We start from the raw sequence: 20,006 nt of genomic DNA on the forward strand, positions 1-20,006 counted from the left end.
AAGAAGATAATGCTACAATGAAGACAACACTTTATGAGTAACAGTTATGAAGATTAAATACTCTGCTGTTGTTAAGTAGTACAGGTTGAGCTTTGATAATCTGGTAGTATCTGGGATAAAAGAACTTTGGAACCTAGGAGACACTGTGTTCATTAAACCTGTTTTGTGAAGGAAGAGGTTTTTTGTACTGATACCCCATAAAGATTAAACCATGTTTGCCACTTCTCATAGCTCAGGACTTGAGGGTAGAAAGACCTGTCCTGTTATTTGGGAGTGCTCTTAGTCTGTCCATACGTTAGAACTTTTAGGTAACCCTTTAGTTTGCCATCTTGCCATCTCCTCCCATTATATATCGTTTATACATTTTTTTCTCTGCCACACTGGCATTCCATCCATCCTGTGCCCTCTTACTTTAGTTTTTTCATGAGTAGGAAAGCGGTTCAATGGAATAGAAGGCTGTGGGCAAGCCTGAAAGGCTTCTCCTACATTTCAATCTCTGTTTTGGAAAGAAGACACTATAGTGTGTAGAATTCTAAATACCAGATTATCAAGTCTTTGCAAATGCAAAGAAAATTATTGTTTTATTATTTTGCATCTTGCCATACTTATTTATAGTCAATATTTATCAGATACTTACTATAGACAGTCATGGGGATTTCTTTGAAGGTGCTACCACGAACGTACTGGAAATAAACATTTATGTTGAGTGACATAAAATGCAGTAAATGAAACCATGTTGTCTCCTTAACTCTTACTAAAATAAAAGTAAATAGGCTACCACTACATTAGATAGAATAGAAATAAAGCCTTGCTATAAATCATGTCCTAATTTCTGACTAACAGAACAGATGCTGAAACACCACTGAATTTGCTACTCAACATTGTAAAAGGATAGAAACATATCCAAATATATTTATCCAATACTATTTCATACCTTCTGCTGCTGTGAATCTTCAGGACATGTAGCATAACATTCTTTTGCTTTTAACTTTTCATTAATAATAGTGGATACAAGTGTATTAATATAATTGAACTCATTTATACACTTTATTTTGTTTGGTTTTGACTCAGCTGGTGTCTCAAACCCTTGAATTTCTTGCCTCAGTCTTATGAGAGCTGAGAGTAATGTACTCCTATACTTGGTATAGTAAAGAAAATTATTTTTCTATCATATTTAGTATCAAGAGTATTTGGTGGTTAATCCTTGATAATATAAAGAGTTTAGTTACTTATCCATATTTTTTCTTTCCAACAATGCTGTCAGCTTTATTTTCATAAAGACTCTTCAATTATACTTAATACTTTTTCATAATACTTAATATACTAGTTTTTGCCAAATTGCTTTAAGCAGCGATTTATTGATTAAAACCATGAAGAGAGTCATGTTCAGTAAAGCTTAAGCAATAAAGATAAAAGCCCAATGTGTGATTACACATTAATGTCTATTTTATTTTGACACCAAACATATAATATATGTTTAATGTGTCAAAAAAACCAAATGTCATTGTACCTTAATTTGGATGTATTTGATCAGTTTGTTAAGTATTTCCAACAGTCGATCGTTTCCAACAGGTATGTCTATTGGAGAAATAGTAAGTGAATATTGGTAAGAAAAATGTGAAATAAAAATCTAGGTTCATATTATTCATTTAAAAAGTCTTATTTCATTAATAGCTTTAAAGAATGACTAACCTGCTGGATAGAGAAGTTTATCCACAACATGAATGACACCGTTTGTTGTCATGATGTCAGACTCTTTGGATTTCAGTTCATTCACCAGAAGTGTTTCATTTCCCTAGCCAAATTAAGGATGAGGTCAGTAAGAAATTTAATGAAGAATGGACATTAGGACAGTTTAATGTGGTATAAAGGTTGCTACTAATTCATTCTAGACAACTTACTCCTTTCAGATAGATTTTGCTTCCTTGTGTGGTCTTTAGAATGTTAGTAACACCAGGCTCAAATCCTTTTCCAATGTAAACTCCTGGTGTCAGGTGATAAAGGATGATGTTTTGGAGGGCATTTTTGTCCCCTAGAAGAAAAAAAAACATATTTTACTTAGTATTATATATTGGTTTCTGACATGTTCATACTACAAAGACATTTTTAAAAATCAGGCTTATTATTTTTTCCCATATTTTCTTATAATATCATTGTTTTCTCAAGTTGACAGCAATGCTGTATTAGTCATTTTAACAAGATCAGAATGTTCTGCAACTTACTAGGAGAAAAATACTGAGTTAGTTTTGACATTATGATTATTTCTTTCTCTGCCATGCCATTGGATGTCTTCCCACAAAATCAAAACACATGGGTGGTGAGTTCATGAAGGACTCCTCACACACCCCACGTGGAATTAAAGGAAAATGAAGCTTGTCAAGAATATACAAGAGAGGATATGTTTTTGGATCGACATCTTGGTGAACAACAAGATGAAGTAATATCCAAAAATCCAGGGACAACTAGCTGGCCATCACATTTACTCACGGATCAGAGTTTCCTTTTCTTCGTTTGTCATTCCCTTGAAGGCATCGTTGGTTGGTGCAAATAAGGTCCAATCTCCAGGCTGGCTCAGAAGATCTTTCAAGTCTGCAGCTTCAAGCAGGCTAAGAAAGATACTACAGAGGAAGGAGGTGCATTCATTAAGGGTAGATTAGATTTAGGTATATTCAACCACACACATAAAGGAAAACAGATTCTACTTATATAGGAGGGAGAAACCTCCACATGCATATATATATATATATATATATGTACACATAATATTTTTCAGTGCAATTTACCTGTTAAGAAAAATTTGTAATAGAGAATGATTTAAATTTTTTCATCTCTTTTACAAATCTTGGCAAGGACATGCTTTATCATAAAACAGAGGCTTTCTTAAAAAAACATTAAATATTCTGTCAAATCATCTTTTCTAATATATGTTATCATTGTAAAATAATATATTATTTAATATATAATCATTTACTATATTGTGTAGGATGTAATATAATTTTAATATGAGAATATAATTTTTATTTTAAAGGAAATTTTCAAAGACATGTTCAGTTTATCAGATTTACTTTATTCATCAAGTTATAATATGGTATTACAGAAAGCAGATCAAAGCACATATATACTTAAAACATTTTATGGACTCTTTATTCTAAATTTTGTTCTTATTAATCTAGGAAACTGCAAGGCTTTTAGGAAAACAATTGTGAAAATAATGGCTGTAATTTGCATGTGTGTGTGTGTGTTTGTGTGTGTGTGTGAAGGTGCAGCTAATAAGCTTACCTGAAACGCTTGTCTTGTTTTAGTTTTTCATGGAGGGATTTATCTGCAGGTTGGATGATTTCTCTGAATATATGAATAACGCCATTTCTTCCTTGCTTGCTTCCTCTCACCATGCAGGAATTTTCAATGCAAACAGCCTACCAAAGCAAAGAACAATTTAATGTATTCTGTTTGCTGAAAACCTCCCATTGATTCAGGTGAACAAGTTAAGTTCTGGAATTGGCTCTTCTGAGAGATCACAAGGACCAGAGGAAATGGCCTCTCTGCTCAGGATTTAATGTCTTAAACTATCTGAAGACCACAGGTTTCTCATCTATCTTAGGCATTAATCCTGCAGTGCTGTCAGTAAGTTATAGAAGTTTCACAGAGTTCTAATTCTACATTTTCCACCCTCTCTTTCCAGTTTGACCTACTTTTTCAGATCCTTTTTAATAGGTCAGTTGAAATTGTAGAGTGTCCTGGCTTCAGTGTCTCTATTGATCTTTAAAAATATACTTATTACATTTTCCTACTAGGCTCATGCCTGTATTTCTAGCTACTCAGGAGGCTGAGATCTGAGAATCCAGGTTTGAAGCCAGTCTAGGCAGAAAAATCCTTTTGAGACTCATATTGCCAATTCATCATTCAAAGTTTGGAAGTGACACTTGTGGCTCAAGTAGTAGAGTGCCAGCATTGAGCAAAACAGCCCAGGGACAGCTCCCAGGCCCCGAGTTCAAGCCCTACAATCTACCAAAAATATTTACTACATATTCTTGATTGTATATAATACATACACATACATACACATTGTGAAGCTTGCTTACTACCTTATTAAAAATGTGTGCCTTGGTATTGTGGAGCTACAGTAAATAGTCTCTGAGTGTTTTAAAAGTTATAGAAAATGCTCAATTTCAAAGAAATCTTTTAGTTGCAACTCCATGTGCACTGGACAAAAACTGAACTGCAAAACTATTTGTGCTGTTATTTCTTTTTTGGCCAGTCCTGGGGCTTGAATTCAGGGCCTGGATATTGTCCTTGAGCTTTCTCAGCGCTATTGCTCTGCCACTTTATCCACAGTACCACTTCAAACCTTTTTCTGTATAGGTGGTACTGAGAAATCAAATCCAGGGCTTCATGTATGGTAGGCAAGCACTCTACCATTAGGCCATGCACTCATTGTACTTCTAGAAATATATTCTGCTTGTCGAGGCATTTTAGACTTATTTCATGGACTCCAGAAGTCTGTGTCTCAATGACTATCCTACTGTTGGATGATGATATTAAAATAAAGCATTTATCATTCATAAACTGATTTGTTGAATGCTAACTCATTTGTATAACTACTTAAAGATGATGATGATGATGACAATGATAATAAATAACTTTCCTGTAAGGCATAAAATGATATATAAATAAAAAGCATACTTTTGAGAAGTTTTCACTACATTTTAGAATTTAAATAATGCTTTAGAAAATGTTATTTATTTAATGAAGATATGTGCCTATTATCTGCATTATTAATGCACACCATCTTTGGTATACTTAACCCCCAGCCTGTCCTGGTTCCTGACTTGTCTATGCACATTTGTCTGAAGTCACATTTGTCAAACCATGGGATGTGTTTGTGGTTACAGTTCTTTGACAAGGGCAGGTCATGTGACTTTCAGGCCAATTTGGGTGCTTGGTATCCTGATTCACTTACTGTGCGATACACGAATACTCTGAGTTGTTTGCCTCCAATGGTCTCCAACACCTGTCCATTGTACAGATCACTGAGGCCAACTTTTACTTTCAGGATGTGATTCTGCAGAATTAATTTAAGGAGGCGCTGATCCATGCTCAGTGTATCATCTGTGGATACATTCATGAGGAATGAATGTTACTTATGCGGGAAACAGGAGTTTCTCTAGGTGAGTGATAAACGTGAAGTAGAAAACTTTACTATTATAGATGTGGGTCTCATATCATACAACAGAAGAGTCAAACAAACGTTCATGGCCAGCCATTTGAGTCAGCCAGCTAGAAACTCTGTGACCTATTCCGTCAGATCATTCTAACATGGTTCAGTGTTGTGTGGAAATGGGGTTGAATCTCTACTAGGGTGCCACACTTTCTCATGGTGACCACTGGAAAAGGCCACAGTATTTTTCTGACAACTAAATGTCTGCTAGCTACATGAATGATTACTGATGAGCCATTTGTTAATTCTTTATTACTGGTAAGAAAATCAAAGCACTCAATTTTGTAAATTTATGAGTGTCAAAATAGGTGAACATCATTATTCCAAAGGAGAAAAGTAGAATTTTGGGAAGCTTAAGTTTTTTTCTCATTAAGAATCTTCTATGTCACAATTTGACATAAAAGTCTGACTTTTAAAATATGAATAATAAAATTCAATGATTCCCTTGGGAGATCATTTCTCTGGTAAAAGAGCCAATTTGCATTAATATAACTATTGCCAGTCAATATCATCTATTACGTGAAAAAAACCCCACAATATTTCACATCATGATACTGAAGGGTATCCATGTCTCTTTGTAAGATTTAAAATTTGATATCTATACTTCACAAGCTGTGGAATGGAAAATATACCTGTTTATTTCTAGATATTAGCTTGGTGTCAAATAAACCAACAATGAGATTTATTTTTCCTAAGATCTTTTACAATATTTTATGTGGTGGAAATAATAAGATTTGCAATGAAAATACTCTATTACAAACTTTTACTCTGAGTCTCTGTTATTTATTTATTTTTTTTTGGCCAGTCCTGGGCTTGGGCTCAGGGCCTGAGCACTGTCCTTGGACTTTCTCAAGGCTTAGTATTCTACCACTTGAGCCTCAGCACCACTTCCAGCTTTTTTCTATGTATGTGGTACTGAGGAATGGAACCCGGGTCTTTGTGCTTGCTAGGCAAGCACTCTAACACTAGGTCAAACTCCCAGCCCTCTGTTATTTTTTAATGTAGTGTTTTGAAATGAAGGACATTTTAATAGAGACAATGTAGCATTCACAATTAGTATATGTAGCTAATACCAAAACTAACCATCACTTTGTCAAACAACTAGTATTGGTTAGTGCAAGTAATCATGGTAAAGGAACAAAGGTCTGCTTTAGGGAGAGAAGAAGCAACAAAGCTCAGCACATACCAGAAAATGCATTGTTCACAGGTGCCAACAAGGTGTATTCTCCCTCTGGCTTCAGAGAAGATGCCAAACCTAATTGGGCCATAAGGTCTGTAAAAGTAGTTTGCTGTTTTCCAGCCAGTTCCATCACTTGTTTGGCTGAAAAAAAACAAACACACAACAAAACCATCACCATGTCATCATTGATAGTGTCATCAGCAGGAAATTAGTAAATCAAATTTTGCCTCTTTTCTAACACTAAGCCATTTACTGCAATGTCAATCTAGTTGGACATACCACCTTTCCTTAGGACAAAGGGTTCCAATTTCCATTTTGAGCAACTGATAGCCAAAGCATGTTCTTTCTACCCTTTGAGCTTCATAATTTTTTCATTCATTTGTCCACCATGTCACATTCTTCTTCTTCTTTTTTTTGCTAAGGAAAACTTTGGTACTTTATAAATAGTAGATGTTAGCCACAGTCTTCTCTGTGTGGGGTCCTCAGAGCTACCCAGGGTTCCTGCTAATTACTAGATCACAGCTCGCTTGGCTTCACATGACCTAATTTGTACTGAACATGCATTTTTTTCAGCATGCATTTATTCCTTTTTTTTTTGCCAGTCCTGGGGCTTGTACTCAGGGCTTGAGCACTGTCGTTTGACTTTTTCAAGGCTAGAGCTCTACCACTTGAGCCTCAGCACCAATTCTGGCTTTTTTCTATGTAAGTGGTATGGAAAAATTGAACCCAGGCCTTTGTGCATGCATAATTGATAGATCAGTAGTAAGTAAGGAATTAAGAAACTATTGCTCACCAGAGTCAGGAATGAGGACTTCATCGATCAAATGAATCACGCCATTCTTTGTCACAATGTCTTTTTTGTTCACCATTTTGACTCCATTTATTGTGATGCTGTCACCTTCACAGCCTATCTCAATTGTGTTACCTTCCATGGTCTCGAACACGCCTCCTCCCATGATTGCCTCAGAACATTGCAGAGTATTTAAAATGTGGTACTTCATGAGAGCTGGTGGAAAAATATACCCAAAACAAGCAATCTTTAAGCATAAGGGAAATATCACTGAATCCTTAAAAGGTGTGTTTCATTGTGGAAATATGTATATCTAAGAAATGCCATGCAGAAGAAGCCCTAAAGAATGAGCGGTTGGAGTTATGACTTAAGTCATACAGTACTGCCTAGCAAGTCAAATCTCTGAGTTGTTCCTCTCTCTTTCTAAAAGATATTTGCTAGTCTATTATATGTTATCTTTTATTATCTTTAAGAAGTTAAAGATTTAATAATCTTAGCAATTTATGTTTTATATTACTCTTGCCTCATGAACTCTGCAACAGAATCAGCTCTGCTTGGTAGTGGTAAGGAGAGATTATCTACTTCTATGGGACATAGTATCTATGAGTAATTTTTTTTTTGCCAGTCCTGGGCTTAAGCTCATGGCCTGAGCACTGTCCTTGGACTTTCTCAAGGCTAGAGCTCTACCACTTGAGCCTCAGCACCACTTCCGGCTTTTTTCTATGTATGTGGTACCAAGGAATCGAACCCGGGTCTTCGTGCATGCTAGGCAAGCACTTTAACCACTAGGCCAAACTCCGGCCCTCTATGAGTAATTTTTAATGAAGGTGATAAAGGTTGAAGGAGAGACAATTCTGTAAAGATGGTATCTACGGGTAGCCAAAATAAAGATGGTTTCTTGAGGGAACTATGCTTTAAGTATGCTATATAGAGACATATCCTCAAACACACACATATATACATACATATGCATATGTTTACATGTAAATACATACTCATACATGCATATGTAAATACATATGCATTCAATGCTACTTATTTTTTAAAACAGCACAAAGACTGAGATCTTAAGGGTATAGATATTTAAATATTTTCAATCTGTATTTTCCTTTAAAAATGCGTGTGTGATGTGTGTGCAGATCCTGGGACTTGATCTCAGGGCCTGGGTGTTGTCACTGAGCTATTTTGCTCAAGGCTAGCTAGAATTCTTGAACCACAGCTCCACTTCTGGATGTGTGTGTGTGTGTGTGTGTGTGTCTGTCTGTCTGTCTGTCTGTCTGTCTGTCTGTCTGTCTGTCTGTGTGTTTGGTAGTTGATTGCATTGTAAACATCTCATAGGCTTTTCTGCCCAGGCTTGGCTTTGAGCTGCAATATTCAGATCTCAACCTGCTGAGTAGCCATGATTACAGGCACCTGACTATGAAAGATCTTTTTAGTGTCCCCGAGGGGACACACTTTGTGTCTTTCCTTATCTTCAGTCTTTCCTGATACTATTCCTGATTTTTGTTAAAGAATCAATCTCTTTTCATCCCCTTGTTCTCCAAGACCTGGATGAATTCTCAGAGAGGAAGGTGTTATACTACCTTCAGAAGCCACTTTGTCTCCCATGATCCGTTCAAGGACTCCTCTGGGGAGTTTTTCAAAAGCCTCATTGGTTGGAGCAAAGAGTGTGAAGTGACCATCTCTCCCAAGCCTCTCCAGTAAGTCAGATGTGATGGCCGCTGTCTGAAACACAAATGTGATCTTAGAGACAGTACACAGGCATATGGAAAATCCAAAGGATAACCAGAACGCATTCATGCGAGCAGTCACAGGAAGTCAACAACTTCCATATACACACTGCTCATTCTTTGTGTGTGTGTGTGTGTGTGTGTGTGTGTGTGTGTTTGCCAGTCCTAGTAACTGAACTCAGAGCCTAAGAACTGTCCTTGGGCTTTCTCAAGGCTAGAGCTCTACCACTTGAGCCAAATCACCACATCTGGCTTTTTTCTATACATGTGGTACCACGAGGAGCTAAACCCAGGACTTCTTGCATGCTAGGCAAGTACTCTACCACTAGGCCAAACTTCTGGCCTCTTTGTAGATTTTTAAGCACATTTTCAATTGATTCACTTCCAATTTCCATCAGATGGTGTTTTATAGAGTGGAAATCCTGCTGACACTCTCCTAGAGCAGTGCATACAAGAACTGTGCTGGACACACAAAACACACCATTCCTGATCCATCATGTTCCCCTATGTATTATTACTTTAGATTAAAAGAACCTGGAAATCATCCCACTTTCTGAAATATAGCTCTTACTTTTTCCACTAGTTTGGCTTAGCGGTGTTTTGTTGCTCTTAGATTTGGACCGGGAAAGAGGAACAGCCCTGTACTTACTCTAAAAGATGAAAGTTCATCTTCTGCTTCCAGGAAGTCTTGGATGGAGGTACCAATCTGCGTTAGCACTCGGTCAATGACATGGACCACACCATTCGTTGCAATTTGGTTCCCGTGGATGACCCGAGCACAGTTAACGGTGACAACCTGTAAGCATTACTGAAAGTCAGATCTATCCGTAGAAGCTCAGAGAAGAATTGCTCACTAACCAAAAGAGTGAGCGTTCCTAGTTTTCATTTTTTCCTAGTAAGTACATGATGAAGGAGCCTGTATTCTGAATGTATATACTGTGAAATCTGGCTTACATGTGACTATCTCTGAAAAGCAAGCCATTAAGTGAAAACCATGCTGTTTCAGGACCAAAGAGAACTATTAAGAGTGTATCCAGAACCATGATCCAAACCAGTTTTCCCCTCTGAGTTGTTGCTTTTCTTTTGTTCTTTCTTTAGTAAAAGGGGAAAGATTTATACGATCTGAAGAGAAACCAGAGTATCTTTTGTTCTTTCTTCAAAGCAAATAATCATGAACTATTTCTAATGTGTCAGTAGGTTATGTAAATAATTCGAATTCATCCTAAAATAACATCTGACAGAGACAAAAGTAATTATTGCGACAGGATAATGAGTTCTTTTGCAAGGATTTGTCTGTATTGCCTCATCACTGAACTTTTGGGTCCCTGGGAATCTGACTGTTGAAAGAACCCTGTGACTTTCTGGGCAATTGGCCACCAAAACTCTGACCCAAACTCACAAGAAGCTCAAGCAATCTAGAGAATGTTCTCTGACGATCCTTTATTGTCCATCTATGAAAATTATTTGAGACACATCAACTAGGAAAATTTTCCTGGATTGAAACATCTAAATCTACTCCCAGTGAACTACCTATGTAACTCATCCTTCACAGTTATTAATAGAAAACAGTAACTGGATTGAAAATTTAGATACCCTACCCTGTGTTTTAGAGAAAGCCTCAATACAGCTATTTCATGTTCTGCTCATTTATTTATGAACTTAAATTATGTTCATAATTTATGTGAACATTCTACAGAAGGTACACACATAATTAAGAAGACACGTTGAATGCTTTTCAAATGAAACTTACCCCATTTGGATAATGGTTAATGAAAAGTCCCAAGTTGTTGTACATTGAAGGGATAACCATGCCATGTTTTAAGTCCTTGGTCAGCAACCTCTTATTAACCATGTGGCTATGCAAAGCATTCAGTAATTCAACATTCACATTGTTCTCTAATCCTCTACGGATATCCTGAGGAAAATTAACATATAAGTTTATTTTCTTATGTCTGTGTTGATTTATCAAGACTTTTGCTATGTCTCCTTGGCACAGGTCAAAACTTTCTTAATAAAGACTTTGGAGATTTTTCTTTATCATTCGATTTCTACTTTCTTGTTATTTTCTTAACTCATGATAGTTGACAATATAACATTGATAAAATCACTTAAAGTGATATCACTTCAATTGGTTAAAGATTTTTGTAAGTTCAAGTATAATGCTTATCCAGAATCTAAGAGGGTACTTGAGTATTTTCAGAGATAAAATTTTTAATTGATAAGACTATTGAAGAATATGACATTATTGGATAGTAAATATTTTAACTGAGGAAAAAAACCCAAAATGCATATAAGAATCAAGACTGAATAAAGATGTCATAGTAACAAATTCAAGAACTCAGCTACCCCCTACCTTTTAATCCATTAATTCTATGAGTTAGACCATGCTATATGTGATGCTATGGAAAATGTGGTAAGCAAGGTGAAATCTCAACCTTATGGTTGCTTACAACAGCAGGCGCAAGTCAAACAGTAGGTGCAAGTAGGTGGTAAAAATAAAGGCTTTCAGAAGTCAAAGGAGAAATGCTTGCTATTCTTAAAGTAGTTTAGAGATAGGCATGCAATAGTAGATAAGGCTTAAATGGGGAGGAATGCTTTGGTGTCAGTCTGAGTCCCATGATTGAACAAATGTCCATTGTTGCCAACAGACACTTTTAGATTTCCCAGACATTAAGAAAGACATCTGGCAAGGTATTTGGTATCATCATGAAGAAGGGCTTAATGCCTGAGTAAGGAGTAAATGGATTTCTTAATTAAGAACCACTGAAAGGTTCTTTACATTGCAATGTAGAAATTAGAAGTGACATTTACAAGCTTAATGGACTGTTAAGACTCCATGGAAATAATGTTTGGAGAATTACTGTAGACCATAAATGAGCTATGACTGATTATAATAGTTTGTAAGAGGAAGAGAGAGTGAGTGAAAATGTCATACAGTCTACAATTCTGCACATTGTGATGGATCCTGCCAATTATGGGAGAAAAAAGTAGAAATCACTTATGTAGAGAGAGAACTTGGAGTGCATTTTGAATATGTCTCACTTAAAAGGTGTAGGTGGTATGGATATAGACGTTAGAAATGCTTAGTTTCCTGAGGAAGAGTAAGAGCAAGAAATAGATTTCATAGCTATAAGCTCTAAAGTCATCAGAGTGCAAGTAAAGAGTTGAGTTCCTGGAGGAGTTTGTTTGTTTGTTTTGTTTGTTTGTTTGTTCTTTTGTTCTTAAGGAAGAGAAGAGGATTCATCAAGATGCGGGAAGGGTAAGCATAGGTAGAGTTCTACAACGCAAGCAATTAACCACATAGCAAACATGGTGAAATAATGGCTAGAGAAATATGCCTATGGGCGAGTAAATGTATCTGACTTCAATAGGAATTGCCAGTTCATATTAATACCAAGTATTAAGATGAAACATTTCCATAAATACTCAAGGTAATTAGTTTAAATGGAATGAGAAGAGCACACATTACATGTACAAATAAAAATAAGGAATTACAGAATCCAAGTTGTCCCAGGCTTCATTGCTGGGTGCGAAGTAAGTGTAAGATCCCTTTCCTTCAATCTCTTCTCTCAGCTTTGAGACATCAGAATAGTGTTGGGTTGTGGTGGCCCCCACAATTCCCAGGGTGCCATAAACATGGTCAATAGGCATAACTGAAAGAATCAGAAAATGGAGACAGGCTTAGGAGAATTCTTCCAAAATACCATTCCCCAGTCGCTTGAACTGTACACTAACTTCCCCCTACATATCTGATTAATAGTTCCAGGAATAACATTTCCATAAATCATCTATTTTAGAGGAAGTCTGAACCGTGGGACAAAGGGTGAACTAATTCAACAGTGATACTCACTAGACACTATGTTTGAAATTAACTCTGCAACTTAGGAAAAGGAAGGGAGATGGAAGGAAAACTGAAAAATTGAGGGAGGGCATGAAACCAGTCAAAAAGAAATGTACTCATTACCTGATTTATATAACTGTAACTCCTCTGTACCTCACCTTTACAATGGAAGTCTATCTTTTCAGTGTAAATACTATAATCCACTCACAAATTATTATTTCATATATAATTTGTGTTGAGGGAAATTTGGGTTAGAATTATCCACTTGAAGCAACAGTTAGTCTCTTTGGGTGTCAGCTGTCAATAATAATTTTTAGAGAATATCTCTATTTTACTGGAAAAACAAAACAAAAAGAAACAAAAATGGATGAGGGCAAAGGTAATTTCTATCTTACTGATTAGAAAGATAGTAATAATTCAGTTATTATTGGAATATTGGGTTTTTAAAAAGCAGTATATTGACCTGCTTCTTTTCATTTTGATTTTATCAAGAAAACAGAGGAAATGTCAATTCTGAATGTCAGCAGGGATTAGTGTTTAAATGCTAATCTGAAAACAAATATCCTTTGTATATCTCCAGTTTATTAGTGTGGCCTTTTCTGACTTGATAATTGGTGTGATTTTGGACACTCATCCAGAAAGAAATAGTTATTACATTTGTGCAGAGTCCAAGATGAGATGACAGCATTGATTTTTAAATGCCTGTAATTTCCAGAGGGAATATATAAGCTATCTTTTCTAGTTGACAGCATTATAGAAAAAGAAAAAAATGAAATTTTGATATAAAGAACATGATAAAATCAAAGCTGTTCACCAGGCTCTGGTGGCTTATGTCTGCAAATCCTAGCTACTCAGGAGGCTGAGATCCCAGGATCATGGTTCAAAGCCAGCCAAGGCACGGAAATCCTTGAGATGCCTTTTTGTTTTTTGTCAGTCCTGGGGCTTGAACTCAGGGCCTAGACACTGTCCTTGAGCTTTCCCAAGACTAGTTCTCTACCACTTGAGCCACAATACACACACTTCCAGCTTTTTCTGTGTATGTGGTACCAAGGAATCGAATCCAGGGCTTCATGCTTGCTGGGAAAGCACTCTACCACTAGGCCACATTCCCAACCCTCCTGAGATTCTGATCTCCAATTAACCACCAGAAAACCGGAAGTGGTGCTGTAGCTCAAAGTGATAGAGCTCACTAGCTTTGAGCTGAAGAGGTCAGGGGCAGGGACAGCCCCACAACTGGAAAGACAGACAGACAGAGAGACAGACAGAGAGACAGACAGAGAGACAGACAGAAAGAAAGAAAAAGAAAGAAAGAAAGAAAGAAAGAAAGAAAGAAAGAAAGAAAGAAAGAAAGAAAAGAAATGGAGTTGGAGAACTTTTGATTCTATGATGGTCCTCTATAGATGCACACACATACAAGTGACTTCTCTACAGGCTCTCTCAGTTATTTTTTCCTACAAGTTTCTCATTTAATTCAGAAGATTTAGAGTTGTTTTTTTTTTTACCTGCTGGGCAGCCTTTCATGCCTTCCATTCTCATATAACCAGGACAGCATTCATATGTTACAGTACTATATGTTGAGAGAAAAGGAACATTAGAATGGATAATCATGAACCTGACACATATATCATCTATCTCTATGATTTAGTAACAGTCTTACAATGGTAGTTGTTTTATTCCCCTATTCTGGGACCAATATGTTTATATTAGTTTGATTTCTCTCTGACTGGAAAATATTCTAAGATCTTGATCCTACTACCTGGTAAGACGACACTCTTTATCAAATATCTTAATACAATCCTAGATGTCCCAACTATTTAACATGGATCGGTATCAATAATTTTGTTCACAAGGAAGTGGTGCTACTGTATAAAGTCTAATTTCTATGGCAGATAAATAATGGTATGTCTTATTGAATGATCAGTAGAGCTATTAATTTCATCATGTTACTATAAGCTTTAAAATCTCATAATTCCTTTTTCTGCAGTGTGTGAGACATATTACTTAATTATCTTATTTTATCTTCATTTTTGGAATAGTAACCAAAATTTTATAGACTGACAATGGAAATGCCTCTGCCCATCCTATTGGGCAATTACAGTGTATTTTATTAATGGCCCAATATATACTGTGTGCGGTATGTTAAACCTAGGTCTTCTCATCACTTCCCTCCAATTCCCAAAGCAACAATTCAGTCAGAAGGCAAACAAATACACAAAGCCTTAAAGATGTCTCTGGCAACTGTAGCAGAAGTGAGCAGTGGGTGAGCCAGACATTCTTCTTGCCAGTGTGATTAGCTTCTTCGGGTATCTGAAACTAGCATTTGCACAGATGTAAATGCATTTGTGAAAATAGAGCAACTTGTGGAAAGTTCACTAATATAGCTTAACAAAGGAGACACTGTTACATTTCTGGTAAAAGGCCAAACTTCAAAGCAGGACTTTTTTTTTAACTGAACACAAGAAAGAATCTTGGCTTATGTTCTACATAAACTTTGGCATCCCTAATATAATTAGATTGTTAAAGTAGGATTACAGCATACTTTTTAGCTTCCAGGAAGGATGTAATAAAGATTTTTTTCAACCTAAAAATTCTGAGTGCCAGAGTGCATGCCCTTTCTTTTGCAATTAGTGTGCTCCAAATATGTCTATGCTATTCAACAGTGAAAAGAACAAAGGAGAATCTAGAGCCTTCTAGTTCTCCATGGAGGACTGGCTAGAAGGGTGGGAATGCCATTGTGAACACAGATTTGCAGAATAATTGTGTAAATGACTCACAGCCTAGCAGATGGCTGTTAGAGAACAATGACTAGGTGGAGAAAGGATCAAGCTGGGTGTTGGTGCCTCAGGCCTGTGCCTGTATCCTAGATCCTAGATCTCAGAAAGCTGAAACCTCATGATAATGGGTTCCATGCCAGCAAGCCAGCTCAGGGAGGAAAATACATGATACTATTAAATCCAGTTAACTAGCAAAAAAAAAAAAAAAGAAATAGCAGTGTGACTCAGTGGTAGAGTGTTAGCCTTGAGTGAAAAAGTTAAGGGACAGGCTCTGAGTTCAAGCTCCCATACCAACACACACACACACACACACACACACACACACACACACACACACACACACACATCTGGGAAATCAATGAATAATCCCAGATACAAAGTCCTGTGGTTCATAGACTCAGTTGTGATTGAGAGGCATAAGCCAGCTAAGACTCTATTTCTTATTTTATAAATAAAGATAACTTTATGCATGTCAAGTAGGCATGGGTTCACAACTACCTTTCACCCTATATATATGTATTTGTTTACAATAGTTTAATTTTGAGAGGTGGTGTGTGTGTGTGTGTGTGTGTGTGTGTGTGTATTCAGGTCTTGGGAGCTTGAACTCAGGGCTTTATCCTTTCACTTGGCTTTTGTGTTCACGTGTTCTACCACTTGATCCTTATCTCCAGTGTCTACCATAGCTTATTTTAAGGACAATTGTTATAATGAATGTTTTTAGTTAATTTCACTTCATCAATCTGTGCTCTCAGAAACTTACTCCTATATGTTGTTTTTTTTTTTTTTTTGCCAGTCCTGGGCTTGGGCTCAGGGCCTGAGCACTGTCCTTGGACTTTCTCAAGGCTAGAGCTCTACCACTTGAGCCTCAGCACACTTCTGGCTTTTTTCTATGTATGTGGTACTGAGGAATCGAACCCGGGTCTTCATGCATGCTAGGCAAGCACTTTAACCACTAGGCCAAACTCCCGGCCTCCTATATGTTTTAAACCCATGTTCCACAGGCAAAGACTTCAAAAGGCTGATTCGGTTTAGTAGTTGTACCAAAAGCAATATGCTATCAATAAGTTTTTAAACCAATTTGTTCTATTTAGTGAAGTTCAATATGGTAAATTAAGTACAGTTTCTTCAGACCCCTTGATACTTAAGGCATCTCACCCTGAAGACAGCCCAAATGAATGCAAAATAAAGAGAAGCCATTTCCATTTTTTTCATTAGTGATGATATATATGTATGTGTATGTGTGTATATAGATAGATGGAAAGACATGCTATAGATAGAAAGATTATATAGATATCAATATTATGAGTTTTGTTAGGATGATATATATATAAAGATAAATAGATGATATAGGTACAGATATTATGATTTAGTTACCTATCCTACCTATGACTCAGTTCCCTCATTGTAAAATGACCAATTTGGACCACAGAAGGAATTCAACACTTTTATTTTTTCCCACCAATATTTATATTAGAATAAGCCAGTGTATCCACTAGGTAGAGAAAAACAGAGAGAGGAGAGAGAGCTAGAGAGAAGGGGGAGGGGGAAAGGGAGAGAAAGAAGAAGATGGAGAGGGAAAGGGAGGCAGGAAAGGAAAGAAAGGAAAGAGAAAAGAGGAGAAGCAGCTTAAGCTTCTGTCTATCACTGATGCTATAGGTAAACACAGTCTCATGTAGTCTGCCTCTGTGTGGCTTCTAATACATGTGGATTCAGGAGAAATCTTAGGTCCACTGGTAACATTGAAGAGAGTTTATCCAGATATGATTCTTTTTCTTTTGTGTGTGTGTGTGTGTGTGTGTGTGCGTGTGTGCGTGCGCTGGTACTGGGGCTTAAATGTTGGGGCCTTGCGCTCTTGCCTGTCTTTTCTCTGCTCTGATGCTCTGCCCTTCAGCTATACCACGTCCTCTTCTAGCCTTTTAATGGTTCATTGGAGGTTTAACCAGATTTTTCAGTTTGAGTAAGCAAAAACCCATGATCCTCAGAGCTCAGCCTCCTAATTAACGAGGGCTATAGGCATGAGCCCCTGGCCTCTGCTGATTCCTTTACCACCGTCTTTTTTAAGATACCATTTTGGGTATTTTGAAGAGTAGGATGTGAACTCAACATGAAGCATGTAAATCATTGTTATCCTAGGAACTGGCAGATCATGAAAAAGGTGAGACTTACGTTTTTTTTCCGCAGATGGCACCTTGATACCAGCTCTTACAAGAGCTAAGATATTTCTTCTTGGTGCCCAAAATCTGTTGGAGGGCACAGACATTTGGGCTGGGAAATTGAGGGAAGAGAAAGAGTTAGTGTTCTAATGATTACATTTTCATAGTGATTAGTCAGATGCTTTGTTTTCAAAGTTAATATATGCATCTGATTTTTAAAGATGTGTCTTTAGATAGCACAAATCAAATCCCTGATCCAATCCTGCTGAGTTCTATGGGGATAGAAATGGGGTGGGAGAAATTATTTGCCTGAGAGTAAAAAACCAAATATTTCAAAAGTTAACCTAGTAGGAATACTTGCATTATTGAAAGGCACATACTTTTTATGTCTTTTAACACAAACTTATTTTGGGGATGGGGATGGCTTTAGACTCTCTGGGATCCAAGTTTTACTGTACACAGACATTATAACTCTCTAATTTTCTAGGTAGCTACAGAAATAAAGGAGTACTACAATGAACTTCTGAACAGTAGAGATGCATAAAGGAAACTATATTTCTTTGAATGGAAGCAATAATTCTAAACATCCTCTCCCACAGTTTTAACTGGGTGCTTTTTTTCTCAAAGATTTGCAAGTTTTTTTCCTACTGTGAGGCAGAGGAAGAAATGCCAATATCTATATAAACTTCTCAAAGGGCCTGGCAAAGTTACTTAGTCAGGTCTAAGTCATGTCTACTCACTTTTTAAAGGATCAGTTGTAGGTGTGTTTATCCTATAAAGCGTCAAATACTTAAAGAAGAAAACTAGTCACATTTCCATGTATTTAATCTTCATATTTAATTTACATGAAGTGTAATCTGACATTACATGAGATATTTCAAAGCTCTTTACATGATTGCCTCTAACATTAGATACTTTAAGTATGAAAATCCCATGCCAGAATTTAGGAGAAAAATGAAAACACAAGTAAAATGAATTGTAAAGGAATGCCCTGATAAGTTTTGTTCATTAAGATTGCATAACAGCTCATAGAATGCAGTAATACTTCAAGATATTTTGATAATAATTCCTCAAGTTTAAAATGCATACTAAGAAACACAAAATAGTCACTACCTTGAGCAAGTAGAAAAACACACTTAGACATATAAGGGACTGTACATTTTCCTGTACATCTAATAAGGTCAAAAAGGGGGAAGCATATCAAACAATCCAGTGACTTACCCCTGGTCTCGGCCCCTGATCCGGCTGTGAGCCAGCACCTTGTCATAATAACCGTTGGCAACTGCAGGGTTAACAGAACACAGCAAGAGCAGAGCAAATGTGGCTAAGAAAGGAATCATCTTTAGTCTCTCCAGTTAATCCCGAAGAGAACTGGCAGTGGGCTTTGGAGAACAGAGTTTATATACATGGCAGGGTTGTGGGAGGGGACGCAGTATCAACCTGGGAAGCTGAATGCTCTCCAAGAAACATTAGCAACTTCAAGCTGCCAGGGGGAGTCTGTTTAAGTTCCTCCTATTTCCTGAAGACTCCGAGCTTCCTTTTTTTCTCACTGTCAGGAAGATATTTTATTTTTAATGGTATGAAACACTGACACTGGTTGCATGTTCATGTTTCAGCCCTCTCCTGTAGTACATTAGAAGTTTGTTATGCATATGGTTTTTATTTTTAAGGAATATTCTGAAATGACATCATTGTCTGAGTTTTGTTTTAAATCGCAGTTGTCACAGACATTCTACACAAGACTTGCAAGGTAAGTTTTCACCAGGACACAGTATTCAATCAGATAACCACAAAAGATATTACAAACCAAGTTTGGATTGTTTTAAACCTTGCACAGACAATGCAATCAGAAGCCAAAGTTGCTGACAAAGCATGAGGGAGAGTTCATGTTTTTCTTTGCATCTCTCCTGAACCATACAACTAAAGCTCCCATTTCCTTTTATTTTCCCATCCTCAGTGAATGTGTAGAATATATAAATCTACTTTTGGCATCTTTCCCCAAAGTAAGTTGGGAGAAAAAAAAAACTGTTAGTGCTTGGTTGCTTTCCTTCATGTAACATAGATCACATGATGTGGAGTTTTCTCTGAGGACGACCAGACCACCCCATTGCAGCCTCTAGTGCAAGGATTACTAATCCAAAAGCAATGGAAGAATTAAATACATATTTAAAAGTAGGGCTATTGCCAAGAGGATCTTTTTTTAAAAAAAAATTTACCCAGAACCAAAGTATTTTCATGTCACACCCCAGAATTCCCAACCAACCTGTTTCACACATGATAGATTAAAAGCTTTGCATCTTGGGCTTTGTCTTTGGGGAGA

General features: G+C 36.9%; 1 protein-coding gene across 2 annotated transcripts in view; it reads right to left on the reverse strand.

The window, feature by feature from the left end:
- Positions 1-19,106, reverse strand: part of Postn (periostin) — a 32,599-nt gene extending 13,493 nt beyond the window's left edge. Inside the window, exons 1-16 of one of the 2 annotated variants that reach the window (XM_090342292.1) lie at positions 18,908-19,106; positions 17,700-17,798; positions 14,262-14,326; positions 12,414-12,571; positions 10,669-10,833; positions 9,568-9,714; positions 8,772-8,913; positions 7,192-7,404; positions 6,405-6,539; positions 4,961-5,109; positions 3,280-3,416; positions 2,488-2,618; positions 1,902-2,032; positions 1,693-1,795; positions 1,511-1,578; positions 638-683 (exon numbers count right to left, since the gene is read on the reverse strand). In XM_090342292.1, coding sequence (XP_090198418.1) covers positions 638-683; positions 1,511-1,578; positions 1,693-1,795; positions 1,902-2,032; positions 2,488-2,618; positions 3,280-3,416; positions 4,961-5,109; positions 6,405-6,539; positions 7,192-7,404; positions 8,772-8,913; positions 9,568-9,714; positions 10,669-10,833; positions 12,414-12,571; positions 14,262-14,326; positions 17,700-17,798; positions 18,908-19,026 — 2,008 coding nt within the window. In that variant the 5' untranslated portion in view covers positions 19,027-19,106. The remainder of the gene's footprint in view (positions 1-637; positions 684-1,510; positions 1,579-1,692; positions 1,796-1,901; positions 2,033-2,487; positions 2,619-3,279; positions 3,417-4,960; positions 5,110-6,404; positions 6,540-7,191; positions 7,405-8,771; positions 8,914-9,567; positions 9,715-10,668; positions 10,834-12,413; positions 12,572-14,261; positions 14,327-17,699; positions 17,799-18,907) is intronic. The other variant, XM_090342293.1, reaches the window with a different exon arrangement.
- Between the last annotated feature and the right edge of the window lie 900 nt (positions 19,107-20,006).

Source organism: Megascapheus bottae, chromosome 11 (genome assembly GCF_031878675.1).
Source record: "Megascapheus bottae isolate mThoBot1 chromosome 11, mThoBot2.hap1, whole genome shotgun sequence".
Lineage (NCBI taxonomy): Eukaryota > Metazoa > Chordata > Mammalia > Rodentia > Geomyidae > Megascapheus > Megascapheus bottae.